At 43.4% G+C, this 20,865-nt stretch overlaps 1 protein-coding gene across 1 annotated transcript in view; it reads left to right on the top strand.

The window, feature by feature from the left end:
* Nucleotides 1-20,865, top strand: part of GLRA1 (glycine receptor alpha 1) — an 85,177-nt gene that overhangs the window by 35,601 nt on the left and 28,711 nt on the right. The window contains exon 3 of the mRNA XM_028718319.2: nt 8,324-8,391. Coding sequence (XP_028574152.1) covers nt 8,324-8,391 — 68 coding nt within the window. The remainder of the gene's footprint in view (nt 1-8,323; nt 8,392-20,865) is intronic.

The following is a 20,865-nucleotide window of genomic DNA, read 5'->3' as shown; positions in this document are numbered from 1 at the left end:
TCTGCCCTGGCAACCAAAAAGAAGAGTCGTGAGGCCAAATGTTGGGGTAAAGGTTGTATTTATTGAAATATGACAAGTTGGAGAAACTGCAAGTAAATTAACCAAAATCAGAACGCATGGGCAGGTGAGGATTTTATCTAACTCTGGTAGATCCCTCCAGATCGCTGGGCATGTGATGCAGACAACACAAGCTGGGTTTCCCCAATGAAGGGTGAGGAGGAAACTAGGTGAGCTTTGAATATAAAACCCACTGTCCAGTGTTCCCTCAAAGTGTGCATATCAGACTTAAAGGGCACCCCCCACAAGTCCCAGCAGGGATAAAGTACTGGCAGACCCCTAAAGGGTGCTCTTGTCTCAATAGTGCCTACAGTTTTCTCCCTCACTTCCTCATCTGCCCAGATTCAATGCTCCATGAGAAGCTCCTCTCTGCCATAGACCAAATTGCCAGTTGAATTAGTCCCAGCAGTGTGGAATAGGTGGGGAAAGGAGGAATCATAAGGGCTAATCAAAGAATCTCCCCACCCCTTAAAAAATCCTATTCGGGTCCTTCAACACGCAGCTAACCAAAGCACCATACCACATAGGGGGAGGGAGAGAAGGCACAGGAAAAAGGCTATGAGGAGGAGAAGGCTTATAAAGGCAGGTTCCCAACTGCTTCCTAATTGGCCACTAGGCCCCAGATAATTCCCCCTCTCTTTGGGAACCAACCGCCCACATCTTTTGAAACAGGAGGGTTGAGGGCAAACACACACCCCACCAAAAGGCAGGAATAGGACTGCCATACGTCCTGGAATTTACATCTGGGGTGCATTTCTGAAAGGCGATGCTTTGTCCTGGATCTTAGGCAAGTCAGTTGAAAAATCACGTTTTTTGTGGTTTTTGTAAAATAAAATAAAAAGAAGCAGCAGCTCAAGAACTTTGGGATGTTCTGGTCTGAAATATGGCAACCCTAGGCAGGAAGACTCCCTTTCTGAGATCCTTAATGGTTCCCTGGTAACCAATGATGATGATGATGACACAAATCAACAAGCTGCGTTTGTTGGCTTCAATCTCTAATGTGTGGTTGTCTGTGCTGTGAGGAGCAAATAAACAAACTGTGCTGAACACCAAGGAACTATTAACTACTGCAATTACTCCTGCAGTCCAGTTGCAAAGAGGCATGTTATTATTCATTGCATTGAATTTATAGATCACCCTTCCTCAAAGGCTGAGAGGAAGTATAACAGAATACATACAAAACCTTCTGCTGAAATTAAGTCGAAATTCAATTCACTAGCTAAATATAACAGAAACAACAACAGCAAACCCCAGAAACTGCCAGCTTAAATCTGCTCACACATGGACTAAAATAAGCAGCTCTAGATGCTCAGGGCTTTGGAAACTTGCAAGGCAAAGCCCAACAAAGCTGATATGTTCTGATGAAACTGGATTTGGGAGTCTTCTTCAGTGAACTAGTGGTGTGAATATGCATAAACAAGACCACGCAGTAGCTGCTTAACGGTTTGCCACACAGTACCTGCAACCACAAAGAAGAAGAGCTAATATTTTGTAGCTTCCAATCACGTGATTAAGTCCAGTCTCGTTACCCTTTCACTTCAGCAGATTTTCAAGCAATGTGGCTAGGTGGTCCATAATGCCTGATTTAACTGTGTGTTTGGAGTTACCTGCAAGAAGGTTCTGAACTGCAGGTGGGGAACCTGGGACTCTCCAGATGTTGCTGGACTACAACTCCCTCCAGTTCTACCCATGATAAGGAGTAGTAGGCTGACAATATCTGGAATATCACAGGTTTCCCACTCCTGGTTCAGAGGCTGTGGATGAGCACTTCGCCATACAGTTCCAGGTGGCATGTGGCACAGTTGAAGCTGCTACCACATGACATATGAGGTGTTTTACCAATGCGAGGCTGAGGTAGAGAGTCTGGCCCAAGGCTGGGGGTTTTAACTCATGGGTTTGCATCCAGTTAAGTGCCACTCACAGTAGACCCATTAAAGGACCTAAGTGGGCCATGCCCATTCATTTCAGTCAGCCTACTCTGCATACAACCCTTGCCATACAAAAGGCAATTTTAAATTTGCCATTTGGCTTCTATAAGCCATAGATGAGGGGTTCGGGTACGTCTGTTCCCAGGGGCCAACTGTGAACCCTTCACACCTCTCTCACTCTCACTCTCTCTCTTTGGCACTCAGGACTCTTTGCAGGCCACACAACCCATGCTGGCCTCACTTTTCACTTTCCTTGGCTGTCTTTGGTGGGCTGGAATAAATGCTGGAAGTCTGCCTCTGGCTCCACCCACCTTTTCTCTGGCCCTGCCCACTAATGACATGTGACCCCTGGAAGATTCCTGGGAAGGGACTGCAGCTCTCAGGCTGTAAAAGGTTCCCAATTTCTGCCATTATGACACAAATATGTCTGGCTACCCAGCTTAAAAAGAAGGCTTCAGATACTGGGAGAAAACCAACAGAGGGTTAAAAGGAATGCACCGCAGGAAGGTCTTCCCACTCCAGCAGACACGTATACACAAAAGAAATTAAACTTTAATATTTAATGAAATATATACATTACCCTTCTGCTGAAGGCAGTTGTATTGTAATTTTATGCAAGATAATTTAATTTCAGATTTATTTCAATGAACTGCACCTTCCCCCCATGGGGGCAGTTCGCTGGCTTCGTCTGTCACACATAAATCAGTATCCAATTTATATGAAAGTCACAGCAGCAGCTTTGCAGAACTTGAGCTTGTAGCTTTCTGAGCACATCATTTAAATGAGCCAGCAATAAGTCACAGAGGCGTTTTAATGGTTTAGATTTAAATGAAAATAATACCATGGCCGCCCAGAATCAGTTCCTTTCTTTATTCATGATAGTTAAAATTAAAAGCAAGGGGGAGGAGAAAAACCCCTTTTTGTGGGTGAAGCCCACAGTGGGCGCTTCAAATGATGTGTTTATTGAGCATTAATTCTTGTTCATGGGGAGATTAGAGGACACTGGCTATTTAATGAGCATTCATTCCAATTTGTTTACAGGGAGATTAGATGGTGTTGTGTCGTGGCAAGTGTTACCTAACACTCTCCAGCACATCTTCTCATCATATTCCTTACCATAAAAATTCATATTCCTTACCATAAAAATTTTTAATAGGCTGGCACATATTCAGCATGGAGAGGACACTATGGATCAGAGGCCAGTTGACATGATGGGGAGCCACTGACCGTGCACATAAACAGATAAAAATCACTGTTTGTTGGTTGGTTTGTTGGTTTGTTGCATAGAATAGACCTAAGATCATCATAAACTCATCTACCTCCAAATCCCCTTCTTCATATTGCTATGCACACATAGCAAAGCAGAATTGGATAGGAAACACTTTTTCCCCCCGTGTGACAAGGATACAATCTTTGTCCCCACCTACCAAGTACAGTCGTACCTTGGAAGCTGAACGCCCTGGCACTCAAACGTTTTGGCTCCCGAATGCCGCAAACCCGGAAGCCACGCCTTGGAAGTCGGAAGCCACGCCTTGGAAGTCAAACATTTTGGAAGTCAAACAGACTTCCTGTATGAATTCCGTTCGGCTTCCAAAGTACAACTGTACTATATTCTGCACGGGAAGATACTCATGAATAGGGATGTCAGAGAATTCCAATAAAAAACAGAAACAGAGGGAGAAAATGCCAGTGTTGTTTATTATTATTATTATTTATACCGCGCCCATCTGGCTGGGTTTCCCCAGCCACTCTGGGCGGCTTCCAACAAAATATTAAAATACAGTAGTCCATCAAACATTAAAAGCTTCCCTAAACAAGGCTGCCTTTAGATGTTTTCTAAAAGTCTGGTAGCTGTTGTTCTCTTTGACATCTGGTGGGAGGGCGTTCCACAGGGCGGGTGCCACTACCAAGAAGGCCCTCTGCCTGGTTCCCTGTAACTTGGCTTCTCACAGTGAGGGAATCGCCAGAAGTCCCTTGGAGCTGGACCTCAGTGTCCGGGCAGAATGATGGGGGTGGAGACGCTCCTTCAGGAAATCAAGGGTTGGGTCTTTAAAAACTAAGGGACATTCCATGTGGGTCCATGGAAGGTAAGTAGTAAGCAGACACAAGCCTTGTTGCTCATGCAGCACACCTGTGTAGACATCAGCCTTCGCTTCCAATTTCCCAGCTTTGTGGAGCTTGAACCAACATAGCATATTACCCTTGTGATCTTAAACTGGCAGATTTTTTTTTTAAAAAAAAAAAAAGAACAGAGTTAAGGCACGATTCCTGGCCTGTTACAGAGAGTACCTAATTCAAGCAGGGACTTTCAGATCAGGGATTATTTAAGAAACCTCCCCTTTAAAACTCAGCTGAAAGTTCAACCTGGAAACCCAGAATCCATAGCATAGGAAAGGGGTCAGCAACCTTTTTCAGCCACGGCCCGGTCCACCGTTCTTCAGGCCATGTATTGGGCCGGACTATTTTTTTTTGGGGGGGGGATATATGAATGAATTCCTATGCCCCACAAATAACCCAGAGATGCATTTTAAATAAAAGCACACATTCTACTCATGTAAAAACACCAGGCAGGCCCCACAAATAACCCAGAGATGCATTTTAAATAAAAGGACACATTCTACTCATGTAAAAACACGCTGATTCCCAGACCGACCGCGGGCCAGATTGAGAAAGTGATTGGGCCAGCCCACGGACCTTAGGTTTCCTATCCCTTGCACAGAATTTATATCAGCTTTGTGGGGAAGGACAAGGAAAACATCCTTTACCATAATTGATGCAGCCTCCAGGTGGCCAGGGGCCATAGCTTTCAATACAGCCACCCGTAGTGAGAGCACTGGAGCATGGTGAAGTTTATTTGCTGCATATGAACTGCCAGACAAAAGCTGGGAAAGACATTAGTTCTCCGTTCACATCTGGCAAACGTTGGGCACTTTTAAAGAAAGGCTTCAGATACACTAAACCTTGAGGCCTTCCAGCCTGCAGCTAAAATGAAGGCTGTAATATTGCCAGCTCTCCCCAAAGGAGGAAGTGGTAACAGCTCATCAGCATATGTTAATATATGTGAGTACTTAGGTTTTAAATGGCACATTGTCTTGCAGTGAGACAAGAATGAGAAAAGATAAGGAAGGTTCATGGCTCATGGTAGAGCATGTGCTTCGAAGGCAAAAGGTCCCAGGTTCAATCTTCAGCTTCAGGTAGAGCTGAAATAGGCTTCCTGTCTGAAACCCTGGAGAGCCCCTGCCAGGCTATATACACATCCAGCGTTTGAAATGCACAGGGGTCATGTTTCAGAATGTGCTATTGTACATAGCAGTTTGCAATCGTACACACCTTCATGCAATAATGGCAGCTGCTATCTGTGTTATTTGTACACAGAGGTGGGCATGTTTTCACACAAGTGTGCAACAGTGGTCCCTATTCCTCTCAATCCACAGACCCTTTTTATATCTGTCCACAGACCCTTTTTATATCTGTGTACAGAGATTGAGATGTTATCATACAGCTTCCTGTTTTATGTATGACTTTAAGCATATAGTCTGCCTTTGACCACAAGCTTTTTCTTTGAAAAATTCCAAGGGCTGCATCGCTGAGCCAGATCAGGACCTTTACATAGGAGGATGAGGGCAGTCAGGAAGTTTTATTCATTTCCTATCCACTGTGTGCCAATTCTCCACACTGACAATTTGCATTGAAATAAAAACTCCCATTTGCTTCAGTGCAAATTGCAGGCACACAGGGGCCAGTCCAGATCAGCACCACAGCAGGGAAGAAAAGGTGGAAGCTTCACTACTCTCCCCACACAAACATACCAGGACTCAGGGAACTCACCCTGGCAATTTATAGAAAACAAAGCCTGCACACACAAGCAGCGGCGGAGCAAGCCAATTGGGTGCCTGGGGCAGCCTCTCACAAGGCGGGGTGAGCCGGGACAGGACAGGACACTCCACAGGGCCTCCAAGGAGTCTGCCTGCCTCCTCCCACTCAGCCACCCTACAGCTGAGGGAAAGGCGGCGGGCGGACAGTTTGGGGCAGTACGGAGCCTGCGGGCGCCCAAGCCATCATGTCACTCCCAGGAGAGACACGTGGCTCAGGTGCACTGCAGACCCAGCGGTGAGTGCCACCAGGCATTTTGTCACCCCCCTCAGTGGTGACACCCAGGGCGGCCCGCATCCACCGCACCCCCCCTTCCTCCACCCCTCCACACAAGCAAACAATGTGATTAAAGACACAGGTCCTGAGGGAGTCTGGGGTGATGTTGGTTTGAACATAAGGCTCATTTACTTTAGTGAAACCTGCTCCCAGATGAATGCTCACCTAGAACCAGGACCTTTGTAAACCTGTCAGCAGCCTGGCACACTCCTGCAGTAATCATGTGTGGAACGCTGAAAGTTCAAGGGTACAGCAATCAAATGTAGGAAAATCACTTCACTGGCATGCATGTGTGAGCCAGACCTTTGCTTCCATAAGGGAATCCTGGAGGAATTCAGTGTGTCTAGACTGCCAGTTACAGCTGTTTCCCAGCAAGACCTTTGAAGCGGGATAGAGCTCTCCTCGCCCTTTTCCCCTTCATGTGCAGTCATCCAGAGCCTAGCCCTGAATATAGATTGATACATTATCCTCACTGAATTTTGCAGTCTGCTGCTGCTATTCACAAAAGATTTATTTATATTTGGAAGAGGGTGGCTGGCCTGCTTAATCCTGTAATCTCTCCAAGGTAGAACTGTAAGTAATAACAGGTATTAAAACAAAGGTGAAATGGAGCAAAGCTCTGAGTGGCACATTTCGGATCGTTTTGGCATGCGCTGCTAGATAGTCAGGCCTCTGCCTCTAATCTTCACTCTGGTTGGAATCCTCCCTCACTGCTCCCCTGGCCTGGGCGCCCTTTGTCACTCCCTGATTGGAAAGGGCATGCTAAGCTTTCTGTCCTTTTTGTCCGAAGTGATTTCTCAGACTTTTATCATCTAGATGCAATGAGCTAAAGGTCTTTAGGTGATGTAACTCCGTGCTCAGTTTACTCCATGTCCCTTCCTGTTATCTAATAAGGCTGATTCTGAAAAAGTGAATGGCGCGAAACGAAGATGGGGCACAAAGCAGCTCCCTTTCTGAACACTTGGATTGATCCAAGCCTTAAAGCCCATTGAGCTACACACACTGTAATTGACCAGAAAACAGTGGCCACAGCATCAGATGGGTCCTTAGGCTATATAATTCTTCCCTACCTTCCAGAGGGACGCATAAAAGCCCTCTGGTCTAACTATGTAGACTGAATGCATGGATGGGAAGCTTAGATGTGGACAATTACTACATGTGTAAGCTTTGTGCACAATGCAACCAACAAATATGAGTTGGTGGCAGTCACAAGTGATATTCAGGTCCTGCTTGCAGCCCCCCCCCCCCCCTTAGGCACCTGGCTGACCACTGGGAAAACAGGGTGCAGGACTGGATGGGCCTTTGATCTCATCCATCACATCTCTCCTTATGTTCTTAAGAACAAGCACAAGTTTGGCCATTATGGGTTTTTTGGTCCTTTTTTTTGAAATATGAAGAACATATTACAAAACAGCAACCCTTAACACAATATCCCATGTCAAAAACAGATTGACAGACATCACATCAATATAGGTTTGTGCCAGACAACTTCTTTATTGAACGTTCACCCTGATTTGCTTGCACAGAGGTTAGATTATATCTGGTTTTCATTGAGCATTCATTCTGATTTGTTTGTGGGGAGGTGCTACATCAACAAACATTCATCGCAATCTGCTTTCAGGGTGTTCATACATCTTATTCATCCATTCCTATCACACTTTTCAATGCATTTCCCCCTCACTTTTCAAACCGCAAAATGGCCAATTCTTTTTATTTTGAAGTGAATTTATTGCTCTGGGGCAATAAAACCCTTTACAGTGGAACCTCTCTACTTACCACCGTAATCCGTTCTGGCGGCCCGTCCTTTAGGCAAAACGGGTCTCTGGTAGAAGCGCCATTGTGTGCATGTGCAGACGGTGGCAGCCGTTTCTGCATGTGCGTGAATTGCAGCAAACCCGGTATTTACTTCCGGGTTTGCTGTGGTTGTGACTTGGATCGGGCCCAAGTAGAGGCTGTCGTAAGTAGAGGTTCTACTGTAATTTGTTTTAAGTCCACAAACCGAAAGCTCCAGTATGTGCTTGAATCTCTCCCTCCAAAACTGTGGCAATCTGAAGGCCCCCATGTAGCATCATCAAATCCAAGTGGGAAGAGACCTTGAGGCTCAGGTGGTCCAAGCCCTTGCTGAATGCAGGGTCTGCTTTTGCTAGGTGGCACACAGAACTTCTGATCAAGCTTCACTTGTTTTGCAGGCCCTCCAGTGAATGTCAGCTGCAATATTTTCATCAACAGCTTTGGATCTATTGCAGAAACCACTATGGTGAGTAAAAACAAAATATGGAACCTATGCATACCGTATCCAGGTCATGAGACAGGTACTATAAGCAGCATGTGTTATTTGCATTTCACACGCTGGAAAAGATAAGTGACTATCTCTCTGTTCCCACGTTTCCTCCTTTTCCTCCCTTGCCAGCAATGGGTAGCAAGCTCACTGCATCGCTGCTGACAGGATGGGTCAGGGTTTTGTGTTAGGAGCAGAATCTCTCCACACAGAAGCTGCCAATGAAATGGGCACCTAGGCTTCTTTGGAAGCTGTGCTACTTCCCAGAGCAGCATTTGGGGAAAACCACAACAACAAACCTGGCTAACGGCAATGTAATCTGCTTTGCTAACCAGACAAAAAACCAGAAAGCTCAAGAGTTCCAAAGGGTGCTACAGGTTTCAAAATATATTCAACCCTTTGGATGGATTTACATGCAATTTAAACACTATTTTAAATTCATCCAGGCTTCGGGCGATGTAAGAACACCAACCCTCCTACCATGTTGACCAGTTGCTGTGTTGAGGGCAGTTCTAAAATCATGATTAGATTGTTTCTTATTGTAAAGCACCCTTTGTTCTGTAGGGGAGAGTGATGAAATACATATATGTTATTTGCATTCTTTACTTATCATATTAGTTTGGTAGAAAGACACACTTGCTCATGTGATCACCGTGAGTGGTGCAAGCTGGGAATGCTGTCCACACTGAGGTGGCAAGTGCTGGAGGGAGTGGGGGGGAGAAACTTGAATTAGTTTGCATTTAAAGTTGAGCCTGCCCAATTCACACTGAATCAATCTGAAGCAATATAGGAACTGAAACACAGTCATTCTGTGAAATTCACACTTCCTATGAATTTTGCAGTTCAGTTCTCCAAACAAATGAGGTGTACAGAAATGCATCTAGTGGGATAAAATGTGCCTAAAAATGCATATGTTCATGCAAATAACACACAAAGATGCATCATATGGGGGGAATTGATTAGCAGAAATGTGTACAAAATGGCATAAAGTCATGTGTACATTAGCAGAAGATCACATCTAAAGATTGGAAAGATGAGAAACTGAGAGAAACCAAAATGGAAAAGAGTCTCCCATTACTATATGCACCACATCATTCTTGATTTCCAAGTCACAAAGTGCTCTCACTTCTTATCATGTCTGAGAGGAAGCTGAAGATAAAGCATTTGAAGCTGAGATGGCTGTAATTCTTGAAAGATAGTTTCCACTTTTAATAATGGTATTTAATTGAAATGCACCATTTTTCATTAAGGAATGCAGGTTGTCAGTCATTCCTGGTGACAGACAGAAAAGCGTTTGCAGCATATTAGCTTTTCAGTATACAAAAACAAGAAACCAGTCACTTCCAAATTGAACTGCAATTGTATTTTCACGTCATTTTTGAGTTTCATGTGGAAAACTAAAACTCTTAGCTTTTGGTTTTCTAAACAGATGTAGCCAGCAGAGGCTGATGACTCCTACACTTTTGTTTTGGGATCACTATGAGAATACTGCTTCCCTTGGGCTGAAATTTACATAGTTATTACAATTTCAGCTTTTATCTAGAAAGATCATTAAACTGCCAGTATTGGGGGATTTTAGTTCACACATAAGACATTAATGTTGACATTTAAAGACACTAGAGGCAGTCTTTGCAGCACACAAATCAGTAGCTATCATTATGTCAACATGCAAAGGTCTAATGAGTTCACAAACACAGTTTGGGGCACAATCCAAAGGAGAATAATAGGAGCTGGAAGGAGTGCAGGAGCCATCAATAAAGGGCAGGCATTCTCAGGAGAATAGATGAGCAGGAACTCTGGGAAGCAGGTCTGTATTCATCAAAAATTAGTGGGAGTAATGAAAAAGATGTCACAAGTGGGGAGTTTCTAGGAGAAGGTTTCCAGCTCAGTGGAATTCACAAAAGAGAAGATACAGCTAGGAAGAAAGGTGCAGGCTACTGTAGAAAATGAATGAAACAGAGGAGAATCGTAGAATTGTAGAGTTATAAGGGAACCTCAGGGTCATCAAGTCCAGCCCCCTGCAATGCAGAATAATTGGGTACAGAAGGCAAACCCATCTTAAAGTCATAATACTGAAAGATTTTAATGTGGTGCTCTTGGCCAATTTATGTCCCACTGCCTATCAGTTAAGGTAACACATTCCCTTCAAGCTCTGCAGTGATGGCTGGCTGTCACCAGTTCGAGGAAATATTGTTGCAACAACACTTCTAGTTGAGATTTAGTTGAGAGAGATTCCTGCATTGCAGAAGGTTGGACTAGATAACCCTCAAGGTCCCTTCCGACTTTATAATTCTATGATTCTAGATCTTTTAACATCAGAACTGGTTCAGCCAGTGTCCTGGAGCCGCAGCCGAATGAGTAAGGATGAGCACACTGCAGCTGAACCCATCTACATTGAAGGAGGGATAGCCAGATACCATCATTTCCTAGGAGAGGGAGGCAGACTTGTCATTGGTGTCATTTCTCCATCCTTAGTCAACCAAGTTCAGAGCTGGGAGGTCCTACCTTGTTCTTCCACATTCAGGTTCTAGGGACGGCCAGGAGTGCCTCCCCCCACCCTCACATCACCCCATCTTTGGCTGCTCCAGCAGCTGAGGCACTTTCTGGGCAATGAGGTTTTGGAAGCCATCGCCTGTGCTTTTGTAGCGTCACAAGTTCTGCACGTGGCTGGCTGTGCTCGGGAAATGTTTGGAAGCTTCCTTTGGTGCACAACGTATCTTTTTATGGGAATATGGAAATGTGAACATGTGATACGTTTCAACAGTCTTGTATTTACCAGAGGCAGTTTCTATTTTTCTGGTAAAACGCCATTCCTGTTTTGTTCCTATATTCACAAACACGTACCAGAGCTCAGTCCACTCCAAGGTCTCTTGTTCAATCTCTGGAAGGGATGCATATGCATTTTGACTCTGGTACGCAGGCATGTAAAATGACAATATGCTCCTACCCTTCTGCGGCACCACTGCCTATCTGCATAGCTAATGTTGCTGAACGATTGAGTTGCAGCTGTTCTTTCCTAAGTACAACTATCCATGGTGAGATTAAATACCTTATTAAACATTTTTCATAAGGTGCACTTTTTCAGGAAACCGTTACGGTCAGCTTAATATAGCACAGGTGTTAAAGGCTCTTCAGACAATGTGTAGTGGGGGAAAGAGGGAATGATGTTTGATGTGAAAATAGAATAGGCATGTTAGAAGTCTGCAAGAGCAATATTATTCCTTGGGAATTGTGACATATGAGGCCAGGTTTCTCTTAAATGCTTCTGGACCCAGTTCAGTGGTGATGGCCTTAACCTATACAGCTCACCCTGAACATCTTCCTATATATCCTTGGGCCTATCACCTTTCTTTAAGTTAGGAGTCAATATGGAACAGGGACTTTATATTGGTGGCACCTTTATTGTGACCATTTCCCCCCATGTCAATCTTGATTTAGTTTTAGAACATCTTATAGGACATTCCTTTTCTAAAAACAATTGTATGGTTCAGTTTTAACGTGGCAATGATTTGGATTATAATGCAGTGTTGTTGTGTGCAGTTGTCACAGTGGGTTGCATTCAGTGGTGCCCATGTGAGAGCAGAATGGACCTCCACTCATGTAACAGGACTTTATCTTCCTTGCCTCCCCCCTGCATATCCTCAAAATCTGCTCTGGAGAGATGGGGGACCCAATGGATCTGATTCTGGGGGTACATGGAGCACTTCAGGAAGGAGAAAAGGAAGAGCAATTCCCTCTGTATGAGTGGAAATTCACACGCACATAGTTTTGCTTGATTTCCCCCCTTTTTAATTTCTTTTGCAATGTCTTCAATTTTGTAAGTTGCTTTGATTTGTTAAAAAAAAGACAGAATAAAATATTCAAACCTATCAGTATTATTATACAGGAAATAAATAAGGCAGAACCAAAACAAGATTACTTTGCACTCCCATCCCTTCTGACTTGGACATCACAATCAGAGTGGGAATTCTGAACATGCCAATGCTTTCCTCTTGTCCTCTTCTAAACAGTTTGGGTAACCTAAGGATGTGGACTGGATTTTTTGATTATTTTTTTTTTGGAGAGGTGAAACTGGCCATTTGTACTCCTGTCTCTTGCCCTTCTCAACTGATTGAAGAGGGAGAACTGGCATTGTGAGTGGCTGAGGTTCTAAATGCTTCCTTGAGGAAGGTTATGAAGGAAGCCGTTGTGAGACCTCTCTTTTAAAAAACCTCCACTGGATCGCCCCAACCTAAAAAACTATTTCCAGTCTCCAATTCACCATTCCTGGGCAAGGTAATGGAGCATGTAATGGCATCTCAGCTCCAGGTATTCCTGAAGGAAACCAATTGCCTGGATCATCAATCTTGCTTCTAGCCTGGATATGAGAGCGAAACAAGGGCGGAAGACCTACCTTGGGAAATTGACAGGGGGAGCTCAACCTTTTAAACCTAGAACTCTCAGTGATCTTCAGTGCAATTTGCTATGGCATCATTCTGAACCATCCCATGGAACTGGGATTAATATATATTATGTTTTGGTGACTCCAGCCATTGCTGGAAGGGAGGACTAAGAACACATTGTGCTAAGGCTTTTTCACCCCCTGGCCAAGGTTCCATTATGTTTCCAACATCTATATGAAACTGCTGGGTGAGTTTGTCCAGAGATTTAGTTGTGTCATCAACAGGCTGATGACACTCAACAACATCTCTCATTTTCACCTGCCCTCAAAGATGGGGAAAAAGTAAAATTTAGACCAGGTAAACAGACTGGAGCTTAAATCTGACAAACTATTGTCTGATTTGAGGCTGTACTGATCCAGATGCAGGGGTTCAGCTTGTTTTGGGTTCACAGTTTGGGAATGTTCCAGTTACAGATAGGTAGCCGTGTTGGTCTGCCATAGTCAAAACAAAAAAAATTCCTTCCAGTAGCACCTTAAAGACCAACTAAGTTAGTTCTTGGTATGAGCTTTCGTGTGCATGCACACTTCTTCAGATACACTGAAACAGAAGTTGCCAGATCCTTCTATATAGTGAGAAGGTGGGGAGGGGTATTACTCAGAAGGGTGGTGGGAATGGGTGATTGGCAGATAGCTGTGATGAGCCTGTTGTAACAGAACACCTCTAGTCATCACATACAGCTCCCAAGTTAAAACAGCAACGCATCATCAGAGATCTACAACCTCTCCTGGACAATGACAGTTCTCTTTCTCAAGCTCTGGGAGGAAGACCTTTCATTGCCTACAGACAGCCACCCAATCTTAAACAACTCCTAACCCACAATAATACTACAACCAGACTTAACACGGACACTGGCACCAGAGCCTGCAATAAACCCAGATGCCAACTTTGCTGCCACATACACCCGGACAACACCATTACTGGCCCCAACAACATCACACATACCATCTCGGGACTATTTAATTGCTCATCGTCTAACATTGTGTATGCCATCAAATGCCAACAGTGTCCTTCAGCTCTCTATATTGGACAAACAGGCCAAACCTTACGCCAAAGAATAAACGGACATAAATCTGACATCAAGAATCACAAGACAGAGAAACCAGTAGGAGAACACTTCAATCTCCCAGGACATTCTATACAAGATCTCAAAGTAGCTGTTTTACTACAAAGGAATTTCAGAAATAGACTGGAAAGAGAAGCTGCTGAATTGCAACTCATTACCAAACTTAAAACCATGGAGAGACCTGGTCTGAACAAAGACATTGGATTCTTATCTCATTATACATGACAAAGCCATTTTTCACCTTCTCACCCCTTGCTTTTTCCTGTAAGACCTATTGCAGTCGTTAAGAGTCATCAACAGGCTCATCACAGCTATCTGCCAATCACCCATTCCCACCACCCTTCTGGGTAATACCCCTCCCCACCTTCTCACTATATAGAAGGATCTGGCAACTTCTGTTTCAATGTATCTGAAGAAGTGTGCATGCACGCAAAAGCTCATACCAAGAACTAACTTAGTTGGTCTTTAAGGTGCTACTGGAAGGAATTTTTTTTGTTTTGAGTTTGGGAATGCTCCTGGGTCCAGCATTATCCTAGAATAGTGGCCTTGGGTAGTTTTCAGGATCTTCTCCTGATGTCCCAGCGAAGTCCCTTCTTGGGGAAATCAGACCTTTTCATGATCTTTCACACCCCATCCACATTTGGTATATGTAAAATTCTGTATATAGGGCTCTCTTTAAAAGATGTTCAGAAATGTTTCCAGATTATTGTGTGGTGCCAGATTACTGTGTAGTGTAAAGCATTATTTACAACAGGGCTGTTTCAGTTGTACTGGTTGCTACCAATTTGCTTCCAGGGCCAAGCCAGATGGTTGCTTTTAAGCTCTAAGGCTCTAAAAAGTCTGCCTCTTTCCATATGAACGTGCTCAGGTGCTTCACTCAAGAACTGAAACCCAACCACACACCCACACTCACTGTCTGAAGTATGGTAAGTGGAAGCATAAGACACAGTTTTACTGATGCAGTGCCTGGGTCTCAGAAAGTCCTTCCCAAAGAGGAGGCCCCTGTGGTAGGACATCTGCCTTGAATGCATAAGATCCATGATTTAATTAACCAGCATCTCCAGGTGGGACTGGGAAAGACACCTGTCTGAAACTGTGACAGCTGCTACCAGTCAGGGTAGACCACTTATGGGAGACCTTTGGCCCTCCAGATGAACTCCCATCAGCTCCAACCAGCCTAGGCAATAGTAAGGAAATATGGGAGATGGGAGTCCAACAACATCTGGAGTGTCATGTGATGTAGACAACACTAAGCTGGATGGACTAATGGTTTAACTCAGGAGAAACCAGATTTCTATGCTCCCTTGCTCACTTTTTGAAAAGTGGCCAGATCTGTGCTGTTTGAAATGGTCCTTTTGTTGGCTTTTCTTTTACAACTTACTTTTCAATGGATTGCTTTTAATGTTTGCTACTGCAAGCCTGGGGTCCACAATGGTGTCCGTGGACAGAGTGGCTGTCAAGTTTCCCTGCCCTCCTCTTTTTTATTTTTAAATAGGGTTGGAAAATTTGCTGCGTTTTTGCCTGTGCTTCTTTGGAGAGATGCATTCCCTGTTTGTTGGGCAGGGAGGCTTGGAGGACCACCAGTTTTCTTCTGTGAAATTGACATTTTGTGCTACCCAGAGCAGTTCCTTAAATTTCCAAATTTACCCAGTGGCCCAAAAAGGTTGAGGATGCCTGTTGTAAGCCATCTTCAGGAACCATGGTGGAAAGTTGGGGTCGAAATATTAAGTAGCAGAATATAAATATTCAAAATAATGAATGGCTAGGCTATCAGACTGGTCACCCCTCCCAACTTCAAAGTTGGTAGCAAAAGTTACCAATGCAAGCTTAAATTAAAGATCAAGAGCTGACATTTGGAATCCTCATTCTATTGTGCCCTTTTGTATCTATATGATCTATATATAATTTGATCTATTTAAAGAAATCTCATATGCTATCCATCTCACTTCAAAAGGTTAAATCAAACGTAACCTTATAGGAGACTGCAGTGCAACCCACTGCAGCTACAGAGATTAATATAAAGGGCACCAGAAACTAGAGGCTGGAAATAACCAGAAATAATTGTTAGGAGCCATCCGGGCACAAACTTTTCAATCAAAGAATGGACTTGGGGGGGGGGGGGATAAATGGGTCATAATAGGCAACTTTCCGCTTACTAGCCACAAGTCTCAAAAAATGAGAAGAAGCTTATCAGAGCATTCAGAAGAAAGAACGGTCAGGTCATATATGATGAGGATGGTGAGGAAAGACAGAATTTGCAACCATGGGTTTCCTTAACTCCATCCACTGTGATCATTTCAGTTTTCTGAAGAATTATATTGCCATCCACTTTGTAGAACTGCTATTGCTTTAATTCTCTATAACAAAGTGATTGCAAATTTGTGACCTTAAGCTTATCTCCTGTTTTTAATTGCACATCCCTGTGCAAAACATACAAAGGTTTACAGCAATACGCTTTCTCTCCCTCAAATGAATCACAACGAACTTCTCATGAATACAAAAAAAATTACCATCAGGTTGTTCTGTCTAATGTCACATGAACAGTAGGCTGCTTATGCAATGGAGCTTTCCCACCTTCTTCTCCTGCCTTCACCCACCCACCCTGCACTTCTGAAAGAGCCCCCCTGAAGAGGAGAACTTCAGGAAAGGCCTGCATTGTGATGCAGGGGGATGCAGCAGAATGAGTGGGGTATTGCAAAGAACTGGGTGCAGGATGCAAAATCAAGCAGAACTGGTAGAACAAGCAATTATGGTATGTTGTGCCAGCTTTAAGGAGTCCTGGGCTGCTTACAGTAAGGTTAGTCAGTTTTAATAAATCACTGTTCCTTAACAGCCCAACCTCACCTCACACTAACCTACAAAGTCCACTTTAAGGATGTGGATGTGGCTCCCCTTTTTTAGCCCATGGAAGAAGTACAGAAGAGAGGAGAGAGAGAGAGAGAGAGAGAGAGAGAGAGAGAGAGCAATCAAGTATAAAGTAGGCTTCTTTCAAGCCTAACTTTGTGGTGGAAGGAGGCTCACTCTGTGGATGCATGTGCATAGAGACATGAGGGAGCTGCTTATTCTTTCCCTTATTTGTGAATTCTCTAGCAAATGGTCCCATGCTGTCATTCACTACCCAACCCCAGTCATGTTCCAAAAGTAGACTGAGAAGCCAGTCTGAGAAGAAAGCAGGAATGGGGCAAGGTTTCTACCTGGGAAGAATCAACAGCTGCAGGAGGAGCAAGCTCACCAAACCCTTTCCATAAATATGCCCCCTGCCCTTGCATTCTCATTGCATTGGTTTGGATACACAAGTTCGCCAAGATAATTGCTATTTCTGGCCTCAGGGATCAGTTGTAATTTTGTGCATCGCAAGAGAGAAATGGATTCAAACTAATCCACTAAGGCAACTTAGGCTTGCACAGATATAACATTATGCTGGTGTTCTTGTTAGGGACGTTGACTGCAGCTCCCCAGGAAGTATACAAGCAACCCCCTTTCAATATGTGTTTGACTGCAAACACACACACACACACACACACACACACACACACACTGAACCCAGAAGTGACCTGAAAATGTTTGTTAAGGAGGCTGGGATTTGTAGTTATAAAGAGAAGTAAACTACACTTTGAAGGGCGCTTTGGGTGAAGCCATGTGATTTAAATGTAGGGTATGTATGTGGACCATAGAACCAGAGATAACTCAAGACATCTGATTCCTCAAACAAAAAAGAATTCAAATGTTGTTCCGTAAGAAATTAAATAATTTCTGCGTTGCTGACTAGGGCAGTCCATGCCTAAAATAACCTAAAGTGCAATCCTATTCATGTTTCCTCTGAAGTGAATTCTGCTGTTTTCATCCAGATTTCATCAAGACCAGAGAAGTGCTTTACTGTCATTTAAAGCTGTTTTGATTGGATTTTATAGATTTATATTTTATGGTCCTATCTATGGTGGTGTGATCATTTTTTGCTTTAGTTTGTACACCACCCTGTACATAAGTGCTGAAGGGAGATTGTAAAATGTTTTAATAAATAGAGAATATAATATAATAGATGTGCTAGGGTTGCAGCCCCAAGTGACATTAGAGGTTTCACCTGAACCTCTCTAACTGTACACGTGTCATGTGTGAGTGCTGTTAATGTAAGATCGTCTTCTTCTTCTTCTTTGGCCATCACTCGTAGTCGAGTAAGATTGTCTTCTATAAACAGGGTTTTAACAGTGAGTCCATAAGTGACTGTGGAGGCCAATTCTGGATCCACAGGACCTTCCACCATGGGGTCATAAGACAGTACAGTCCAAGGAGTCAGATGTCCAGCCTAGGAGATGTCACTTTTTATGTTCCTGTTATCAAACAACTGAGGCACAACCCAATTTCAGTTTAAGGTGTGAAAATGCCCTTACTCTGGAATCATTCCATTGTATAGAATCATACAAGTTTAATAAATTAATAAATAATAATCCCACTAAAATCAGCCTTCCCTTTGGGAGGCCCATAGGAGCATTGGAAATTGCCTTCTACTGGGTCCATCTAGCTCAGTACAGTGGTACCTTGGGTTACAAACACTTCGGGTAATGGACTCCGCTAACCTGGAAGTAGTACCTCGGGTTAAGAACTTTACCTCAGGATGAGAACAGAAACCGTGCAGTGGCGGCACAGCGGCAGTGGGAGGCCTCATTAGCAAAAGTGGTACCTCAGGTTAAGAACAGTTTCAGGTTAAGAACGGACTTCCAGAACGAATTAAGTTCATAACCAGAGGTCCCACTGTATTGTCTACACTAGCTGACAGCAACTCTCCAGGATTTCAGACAGGAGCTTTCCCCCAGCCTATCTGGAGAAACCAGGGTGGGTAAAAATCAATGTTTTTTTTAAAAAATGTTGTTTTAATTTAAATCAGATTTTTTTAAAAAAATAATAATCATATTTTTAAAATAAAATGCTTTTGGAGGAAAAATCTTTCTAAAGATAGTTTCATTATAGTCCAAAGGCTATTCATCACGAAATAAGGATCTGTTTTAAGTTTTTCATGTGTGCTAAATCTCAGTCTAAGGTTTTTTTAAAAAAAATGTTTAACCACATCAGTTAACAAACATGGATACATATGCTATAATGCTATTGCTTTAGTTGAATAAATTGTTTAAATTGTTATTAAGGAAATGATTATTATTTTCTCCTTCCAATAAAGTACAGCAGAAAAGTTGTCCAAATATAAACAGTTAACTTATTAAACCTCACAATAATTTCATCATCATCAGTCTATGTATTTCTTATAGTATAACCAGATCAGTAATTTTTTATAGAACTGTAAAAACTTCTCTGAAAATTTATGATTCCAAAAATGAAACCTTCATTTGGTTGTAAATATTAAGATTATACCAGCAAGAATGAGTCTTTCTGTAAAAAAAAATAAAAAATGATTTAAATCAAGTCTTACTGACTAGTGGTTTCTCCACCCTGGGAGAAACCAAGCGTTGAACCTGGGGCCTTCTGCATGCAGTCGATGCTCTACCATTAAGCTCCAGCCCTTTCCCAAATGGTACCTGGTATCTTCCTTCAATCTCCCATGGTTAAGGACTCTGCTCAAACCTCCATTTATTCAAAGCCTGCTTAGTTCCCCAAGCCATAAAATCCTTGCTTTCCCAAATCGCTCTTGCACCTTTTCATCATGCAAGGCAATAAACATCGAGCAGCTCCTGCCGGAATTCCTCTCCAGCTAGATTTATTTCATGCCTTACATGAAACAGGCACAGGATCAGGGCTAACCTGCCGGCGTTTGGCCGGTTTGCAGCTGAATAAGCAAAAGAGTCTTTTTCTTTCTGCCTGTTAGGCCAATTACATTGATTTTCACTGACTGCAGCCATCACTGATTTTCACAAACAGAAAGGGGAGGGAATCGATGCATTTGATTTGCGCAGGTAGCTGCTGTCCATAGAGAATCGAGCCTCTTCTCTTCAAAGTTGTCCATTCCGCCTGCCCCTATTTTAACTATGTCTTTCTTACCCGACTTCAGACTTGCGTGACTGGTTAGTTGTGCAGAAGGCCAATCCCATTATTGGCTGTCTTCGGCTATTCAACAGTTTTCTAAAGATATCTTACCTTGGGGAGGAAATGGGTAATTAGCCAGAACATGTGAAGGTGACTTCTTGGAGCCCAGCCCTTCTCGCAAAAGAGCAGGGAATAAAATTTTATTCATGCCTCTAAGAGGCATACTTTCAAGTTCAAATGGAGGTGGAGAGCCAGCAGGAGAAAGTTATGTGGTGCCATTTGCACTGCAAAAGCGCCTGTGGTGACAGGTGGACTTTATAAAGGCAAACACGTCGTGAATTTCTATAAGGATATTAACTGTGCTAGAAGGATGTGAAGATGTTTGCCTAATGCAGTTCAGCATACACCCCAGTCAGAAATCCTTAAGAACATAGAAGATCCTGCTGGACCAATGTAGTCCAGTATCCTGTTCTCATATCGGCCAACCAGCAGTCTGTGGGAAACCCGCAAGCAAGGCCTAAGCCCCACTGTGCTCTCCCAACTTCTGAGGAGCTGGCTTACCAGTTGCTTGGAATTTAGTTGATTCCAAGCAACTGGTATCTTTCCTGCAGGTAGAACATTTCTGCACAGTACACTTGATATTAGTAGAAATCAAACCCTGGATCTGCCCACAGGATAATATAGTTTTGCATCATAAGCTTGTGCCTGGTACATAAGGGCTTGATGGTTACAATTATGGGAATCTTAAGTGGATTTCATTCATTTATTTAAAGAAATCATCTTCTTTTCCTGCTGCTACTGTATAGTGCACTGCAGGGAATACCAGAAGCCCCAGTAACCTTGGTACACTCCTGTACTGGCCATAGGGTTACACATCCAGGAACTAGGAATATGGCTTGTCTCCAGAGCAGCGGACTGAAACCAGTTCTGACTGGTGGCGCTTCCAGCAGGGAGAATAGAAATAGGGGAGGCCAGAGC

The sequence above is a fragment of the Podarcis muralis genome, chromosome 2, assembly GCF_964188315.1.
Source record: "Podarcis muralis chromosome 2, rPodMur119.hap1.1, whole genome shotgun sequence".
NCBI classification, from domain to species: Eukaryota; Metazoa; Chordata; class Lepidosauria; order Squamata; family Lacertidae; genus Podarcis; species Podarcis muralis.
This window is presented reverse-complemented; position numbering and strand designations above follow the sequence as displayed.